General features: G+C 34.5%; 1 protein-coding gene and 1 pseudogene across 2 annotated transcripts; both read right to left on the bottom strand.

The window, feature by feature from the left end:
* The window catches only part of LOC105168610, a 2,498-nt pseudogene extending 1,129 nt beyond the window's left edge, over positions 1-1,369 (bottom strand).
* Positions 2,452-8,371, bottom strand: LOC105168043 (transcriptional adapter ADA2b). 2 transcript variants are annotated; one of them, XM_011087957.2, is made up of 14 exons: positions 8,165-8,371; positions 8,030-8,083; positions 7,479-7,534; positions 7,152-7,330; positions 6,630-6,695; positions 6,353-6,478; positions 6,194-6,269; positions 5,511-5,559; positions 5,376-5,434; positions 5,165-5,233; positions 4,851-5,073; positions 4,302-4,512; positions 3,124-3,378; positions 2,452-2,911 (listed from the first exon to the last, which is right to left on the bottom strand). In XM_011087957.2, exons 2-14 carry the CDS (start codon positions 8,077-8,079, stop codon positions 2,720-2,722), a joined length of 1,611 nt encoding a protein of 536 aa, XP_011086259.1. In that variant the 5' UTR covers positions 8,080-8,083; positions 8,165-8,371; the 3' UTR covers positions 2,452-2,719. The 2 variants fall into 2 exon arrangements, with proteins under 2 accessions (XP_011086259.1, XP_020552146.1); XM_020696487.1 differs by lacking the exons at positions 8,030-8,083; positions 8,165-8,371 and adding an exon at positions 7,701-7,891.

The following is an 8,465-nucleotide window of genomic DNA, read 5'->3' as shown; positions in this document are numbered from 1 at the left end:
GCAAAGGAAAACAAGAACAAAAAAATTATTTCAATATTATCATTACCACAAAATTTGACGACTTACAACTCAATGCAAAATGCAGTAATCAATTATCAAATAGTGTGCTGAACTGAGGAAACCGGACCAACCTTTTGTTTCCTGACGATGCCCTTTAGCCATTGCCAGGAGTTCCTCTTTAGTCTTACCAGCAAAATGTGTCAGGTCCTGACAAACCAAACGCATTTCATAAGTCTTTGAAACGCTGATCTCAGCAAGTAGCTTAGTTTTGCTAGATGTCTTACCGGCAGAGGGAAATAAGGAGAATTAAGGGAAGCATTCGTATAATGTTCAATGCAGGCTTCCTCCGTCTTAGTTCCAACATGCTCAGCGACATCAGCCCGTATTCCCATGCCACATATTTCAATCCCCTACTAGTTGTGGTAACCAAGGTTGTAGATAATAACACAAGGCTTCCAAACAATTTATGAGTAATAGATCAATGATCCGACTCTTCAAAAGGGATAACAGGTAACCTCCAGTAGTAACAGCTCTTCCTCAGCACTCCAATCTGGACTAATGAGAGGAAACGATAGGACGTTCTTTACAGAAGACATTTTGAAGATCGTCAACATTATCAGCAAATAAATCACTCAGCATGTCCAGTAATATCTTGCAGATAGAAAGGATTTTGCGGAAAAGAATCATAGGGTACAAAAGAAATATATCACAGTATCCATATAACAAGAAACATAAAGACTTTCAGTCAAGTTGAAAAACATCAAAAGCCACGAAAACTATGAATTAAACAATACACGGTCACTCTCGGGTAAGGTACTAACCATAACTTAGCACGGGTGATCACTTTGGTGAGGATGAAGGGCAGCACCTACTGAGAAACACTCTATGCATAGATCAAATTCAGAACACTATGCACATTTTATACGAATTCTTCCTGTAATATCTTTTTTGCAATAGTTACAATGGTATAACGCGCTTTTCTCATTATTGGTCCCTTTACCTGAGCAATCAAGAGAATGGGATATAAAAACTGTTGCATATAAAAAGCATAAATATCAATTCTATTAAAATAACATGATATATAGCAGCTTAGATACATCTTCCATCAAGAACCACCATACATCAAGTAGAAGATACCTTAAAAGATACACATTTATTTCAAGAAATTAAAACAGAAAAATTCTGCAACAATTAAAGAATATTAAATGCAGGGTATACCATCACCATCGGGATGAATATTAGCGGCAGAAGCCCCAGAAGCTGATTGCATGCTTCTTCTGAACAAGAAATCGTGATTATACAAGTCCCGTGTTCGAGAATCCCGAAAATTCAGAATGACAACAAATATACTAAGCCCAGAAACCACCATATACGGAAATGACAATGGAGCTTTCATCAAACTTCAACTTCTGGTGAAGAAGGCAAAACGAAACGCTTCGCTTCTCAGAAACCAATATAATACGCAAAAACAAGAAAATAACAGACGAAGCAGGAGTTTTTGGAAAAGATTGATTCTTGATCATACAAGAAGACAAACCAGAAACTTGAGAATCAAAAGAAGAAACCCTTTGATATGAGGATTTAGAGAGTGGAAGTGACTGCTCGTCGTGCTGAAGAAGTGAATGCCAAAGCCATGCAAAAGGGAAGCAAAAGCTGAGCGGTTTCGATAATTCTAGTTATAAATTCGTTATAGTTAGTTGAATAATCTGTATAATAATTAATATAGGAATAATTGCACTGGCTTTCTTGAGATTCTATGGAATTATACTTAAACTTATGTAGTTTGAAAAATTATTTTTATTACTTTTAATATTTATTTTCCTCTAACAAATTAATTTATTCGTTAACCAGTTGAAAATTTAAATAACTTAACAAATAAATTTATCCGTTAACCAATTGCTTAAATAACTTTTTATGAAAATCTTTTGTTTAAAAGTGATCACATAACTGACACATGATATTTTTTAAAGAGCAAGACAGTCAAATTTGTGAAAAATAAAATGTCGAATTCAACCATCTTGTCCGTAAAGGATGTCATGCGTCAGTGATCATTTTCTGATGAAAAGCGAATTGAGATGGAATGTGCAACGTTGGTATGGTAAAGTGTAATAAAACTTAAAACAAAATATAAATATAAAAAATAGATCGAATAGTTTTCCCTCTTTTTTTTTTAATCAAATTATATTTAAGATTTTCTTTAGATGAAGATTTTAGAGGGTAAGCTGTCAATTTTTAAATTTGTAATGCGGTAAAAAATTAATTATAACAACTCCAGCAGGAGATGCTTGTAATTAATTTTGAATAGTAATTTCCACCTCGTTTAAAAGCTATATAATTATTTTTTATTTGAAGGAATTTTCCTTGACAACGAAAAAGTATTTGTAATTATGACAAATTTCAAAAAAGATAGCTGTGATTTACTAAAAATTAATAACTTAACTAAGACTATACTAAAGTAAAGTAGGAATTCTATAATTCATCAAAACTTATAGAATCACAAGAGTCTAGATCATATATATACAGACCAAGAAAATACAGAGACTTAATCTAAGAAGGAGATATAATTTACTGGAAACAAATCAATAAATTCCAACTGAATTAAATGATTAGTGTAGGTATCCTAAATAAGGTAGGGAACACACAAGGGTGCTCCAAGTTCATCAAGTGCCACATTTGCAGAACCCGAATGTGGATGTGGAGTATGTTTTTGTTGGCGCATTCATGATTGAACAATCCCCTTCTTCACAAGCATATCATAAACTTTGTCAATTTTGGCTGCCTCAATTTGGAACAAGGAATGGGCATCAGATTTCTTAGTGATGTTGCCGATCATAATTTGGGTCGTCATGTCCTCCTGCATTTTCAGATAATGTTGTGGAGCTAACCTGATCTCACGACAAAGTTGTTTCTCCTGTCAAAAGCATGCAATATATAGATTAGCTGTCTAAATGAGACCCTCGAAACCATCATGTACAGTGGTTTGCATAGTTCTTTGGAAGAATAAAAGTCCCCAACTTCTATATACCACATCAAAGTATTCACTTTACGAAAATAAGCAAGCTTCCGCTTCATCTATACGAACAGCTGCTTTGCAATAGCAGCAAACAAGAACTGGATACTTACAGATTCAGACAGTAAATTTGCAGCAGAAATTGTAACAAAATCCAAATCAGTTGATGAGTTGGCTTGGCCTGCAGATGTTGTAGTTGAGTATGTACCAAATGAATCTGAAGAAACTGGTACACTCAGACTTTCCTGGCTGCTTGGACCAGCCTGAGAATTTTCCTTCCGATGATCACCGTCTTCAGTTTCCCTCTTCTTCTGTTCAAAATATCTATCAGCTTCAGCAGCTGAACGACAACCAGCGGCTCTTGCCTCCTGATTATTCATTTTCAAAAGTTTACATATAGAAGATTCACAAAATTGAGATGTATCAAGTCATGACTGGCTCCCTATAATACATGGACACTCCGAAAAATTACCCGATGCAATGTCGGACACGGACATGGCTCGGACACGTGATCAAATTAAAAAAGAAAAAAGAAAAAGAAAAGGACATTGCATCAGACACGCCTGTTCGACACATTTTGGACACGTTTTGAATTTTTTTTATAATTTCAATAAATTTTGGGCTATTTTTTTTTTTAAAAAAAGAATTTTGAGCTTAATAAAAAATAAAAAAAATTAACTCACTTCTTTCAAACTGAAAGTTTTGAGAAGAAATTTAATAAACTGATTATGTATATTTTTGAAGCCACAATTGGTTAAAAATATAGATGTAAGACATGCTTATTTTTTATTTTATCTTGATATGTTCATATTGCATATTTTAATCTTATGAGAAATTGAAAATATATATAATAAAAATATATATTATATACAACCGTAACAGTGCCGTGTCGTGCCTTAATTTTTCTACATTTTCCGTGTCGTCCTGTCCATGTCCCCCCCGTCTATGTCCATACATTATAGATGGCTCCTAAATTGCCAGCTAAATTTCTATTTTTGTCTTCCAGATCCAAACTGCACACTATTCTTAATGGTACATAGTCATGAACTTATTGAGAAGGAAAAAAAAGGGACAATGCTTCAGATCAACTTTGGAAATGACAAATTATAATTTTGTATGAATAAGAGTCACAGTCCTGTGTCAACATTTAACTATGTCCACCGAAAATGTCTAGTTTGTTCACTTGCTAAATTATGAATCCTGAAGTAAACCCATAATAAGACGGATTATAAGTTTTTATGTTCTTTAAAAGCATTCTCATGGAGTAATAGAAGCTAAGGGCGCAGCATACCTTAAGTTCTCGAATCCGCTTTAGAATCCTATATTCTGATACAACAGTTTTCAGTAGCTCTTCGTGGTCCTCCTTGGAATGCAAGCGCATGAAGACATCATAACGTCTGCATAATTGCTTCTCTTCTGGGCTTAAGTCCTTCTCAAATGGACTAGGATGGAGTAAATTTCTCTCTAGAATAAAATTCTTCCTCCGTTGTCTCTCATCAAGTCTGTCAACATAAATATTAATCACAGTAATAAAATAAATTTAACAACAAACAAAATATTGGAGAGCAGATAAACAATTTAGCAACATGATCTCCTTATGACTGATACATGCTAAGTACCAGCTTTTGCAAACTTAAGATAACTTTTATACTCGCATTGCTTTGATGGGGGTTGTTGTGCATAATACTTTTGGTTGCATTAGCACCTACAGGAATAGAACTGAGCGGCCTTCTACAATGTGTCTGATGAACATGTTTAATTGGGTTTTTCTTCCTTCAAATTTCCTTTTCACAAATTTCAGTCCCTAAATAGCACACGAGGGAGTATATTCAGAAGATACCTCTTTGAATATATCCGAAGTACTCTCAGTTTTATTTCACGCTCCTCTTCAGTATCAGTTTCCTTGAATTCCATATCAGCGAGCAACTGCTCGGCATCATTATCATATTCAGGATCAAATTCTTGTCTTTTCGGGTTATAACCACTTGAATCCACCAAAGATGGGCCCTCAACCTTTGCTGATTTTGGCTTGTTTCCCCCAAAACTCCGCCCTGACATATGATCTGAAGAAAAAATTATTGCTTAAAAAGTGACCAATTATTAGCAGTAGTTTAACAACTCAAAGCTCACAGAATAACTAAGCAAGTTGCCCACCCTCCATTTTTAGATCGCCCTGATCCTTGGCATGGGCCATGTTGGATGCCTTTTTATTACCTTTAGCTCCTGCAAGATTTTTGCTTTAGAATGGTTCCAGTATATCTTTCAGTTTCAGAAGGGTATACAGTATACAGTTAATAAACATTAGTTCAGATCACATCAGCAGCGCATTCAGCATAGCTGCTAACCAGAATGTAATTCTTATTACCTGCAACAGAGGTGGAAGGCAAACGACCTGAAGAACCAGTTTTGTACGAATCTTCAACCCTAAAAGCAAGAATCTGTAAGTTTCAAATACGTTTAAAGATAGCATATGAGTATTTATAAGGAAACTATTACATACTTGACTCTTGAGGGAGAAAATGGAGATTCCTCCTTTAGTTGTATTTCCCCTGGCAAAGAAAGCCAAGTTACTTGGATAATATTGTGAAAAAGTACTCACATATCATGCAGCATGCCAAAACTCTATAACTTAGAGCAACAGAGAAAATACTGAACTGTTTCAGATTATATAGTGGAACATAACCTTACATGATATTTCTCTCAAATAGGAAACAAATTTCCTCAATTCTTTATAAGTTAAAAAAGTGGTGATCAATTAACAAAACCAGGTGAACACCATGAATAAAAAGGGGTGGTTAAGTTCCTCATATCATTATTAATTCACATCCAGAAAACATCTTATTACTAAGAGAAAATCAAACAGCATAAGTCTAAAATCTCAACAATTGTGAGACAAGAAACGCGCACATATCAGTAGGTCCAAAATCAGTTTAAGCCAAATGTCATGCACGTGCCCTTTTGAACAAAAGAATTAGTTGAATGCACCCCTCAGGTTTGCTTAAAAGGGATTATAACATTTAAGACATGAAAACGAATAAAGTTCTTAAATTCACAATATACAATACTACTCTATCTTAATAAAGTAACTGTAAATGCAATCCACACCAGAATTGACCAATACATAACAGAGAGAAGATAGAGAGGATAAAAAGGCAGGAGAAGCAGAGGACAATTACCACAAACCTTTTTTGTCCTCAAAATGCTCTTTAGCCATCGCAAGGAGTTCCTTTCTGTTTTTACCAACAACATGTGTCATATCCTGAGAAAGAAAATGTATTTCACGAGACTTTCCGACAAAAATACAACCCTGAAAGTAGCTAACTTTTCTGCCAGAAGTCATACCGGAAGAGGGAAGTAAGGAGAATTGAGGTAAGCATTCCTATAATGTTCAATGCACACTTCCTTTGTTTTGGTCCCAACATGCTCAGCAACTTCAGCCCAGTTCCCCATGCCATACATTTCAATCCCCTGCGAGTATGATATTTGATGAGGCAGATAACAGGATAAGACTTCTGCTAGTATGATATTTGATGAGGCAGATAACAAGATAAGACTTCCAGATAATTTATGAGTTACAGATCAATGATCCAACGAAAACTGAAAGGAGATTACAGATCACCTCCAAAAGTAACATTTCTTCATCAGCATTCCATTCTGGACAAATGAGAGGAAATGATAAGATGTCCTGTGCAGATTTCAATTTGAAGATCGTCAGCACTATGAGCAAAGAAACTCATGTTTTCAGTAATAATATATGTGTAAAATCGTTTGGAAAAAATAAATCATAAGCTACCGGGAAAAAAAAAAGAGCACTGGTCACAGAAAAAGATCAGTTCATTATTGATTAAAGATAGACCATTCATTTTTTACCTTTCTCGTGTTATCATTATTGTATAAACTCATCTAGTCAAAATAGAAAAACATTAAAGACCATGGAAAATATGCATTAAGAACAATATACTATATCTTATGCACACCCACTGCAACAATTATCAACATCTACATGTGTCACTCGAAAATCCGAAAGGTCGGCAATCCAAATTTCTAGTCTTCATTTAAATAAAAAAATAGATAGTCAGTTTATTCAGAGACATCTTAGTGAAAAGTAAATTAACTTAAACATCTTCATTCAGGTACTGACCATAACCCGATACGGGTGACCACTTTTGTGTGGATGAACCTCAGCACCTACTGAGAAACACTCTATGCAAAGGTCAAAATCAGAACATACAGCACACTTTATACGAATTCTCCCTGTAATGTCTTTGTTGCAATAGTTGCAATGGTATAATGCCCTTTTCCCATCAGTGGATCCTTGACCTGAGCAATCAAGAGCAAGAGACCAAAAGGTTAAACACATTGGATCAGTGTGCCATTGTGCTATTTTCTTTTTCGATATATCAGAATCCAAGATTAGCTGCATTCGGTCACTAAATCCTAATCCAACTAACAGGGGAATGCAAGTGACCTGCAGTAACAGATTCCAAATTTTCTCCATTTTGTGCACTCTTTTTTCTCCTTGATCTGCCAAAAATATACAAAATATTACTAAGAATGTGTAGAAATATCATGATATGAAAAGCATATAGACATAGTTCTTATCTATTCAGTACGAAAGAAATACAATTTCCAACTTCACTGTAGCACAGAAATGCAAGAACCAGGAGAAAAGGATATCATGATTACATACATTTCCAGAAAAATTGAAACGAATTGATGGGGATTATCCTCAAACTGGGCTATCAAAATTAACATCCTTCCCACATACTAAGAAAGAAATTCTTTACAAATGACAACGCACATTAGAAATTATGGAAAACTCAAAAGTAAAAAAAATAAAAATAAAGAAAATTAAATGTACACATGCATTATCAAACCCTATTAAACAAAACCGATCTCACAGATTTGTACTGATTACCGCTAAAACATCCAGCCACTAAAAACACTAAAGATAATTCTGCCACTTTAACTCGCGCGAAATGCAGGGTACATACGAAGAAAAGCAAGGAAATACTAAACCTTTGACTAGGGTCGTCTTCAGCATGAAAATTTCCACGGGAGCGACCCATTGATCTGCCAAGTAAAGAAAATTCCTGTGTATATCATTACATGATTTACCAAACACAAAATATTATTTTAATCAACTTTGTACACCTGTATAATAAAAGATAACAATTCAGTTTCAGGAATTCTGTAGACAGGAATGTATGGTTTCAAGAACCCTAATTCAGACAAAAAAGGGAAATTAAAAACCCGGATTTTGACTTTCTAATTAAGGCATTTCTCTTTCGAATTTACAAAGATGGATGAAATCAGTGTGCGCCTTTTCCTTCTTTTTTTCACTCTTTCGCTATCTTTTCCTTTTTTCAGGTCTGTTTTTCCTTTTATATTTTGACACCATTGTTTTTTTATTTAAAAAAAAATTGATTCTACTTTCTAAATGTTTTCTTTTATA

The sequence above is a fragment of the Sesamum indicum genome, linkage group LG8, assembly GCF_000512975.1.
Source record: "Sesamum indicum cultivar Zhongzhi No. 13 linkage group LG8, S_indicum_v1.0, whole genome shotgun sequence".
Classification (NCBI taxonomy): Eukaryota; Viridiplantae; Streptophyta; class Magnoliopsida; order Lamiales; family Pedaliaceae; genus Sesamum; species Sesamum indicum.
This window is presented reverse-complemented; position numbering and strand designations above follow the sequence as displayed.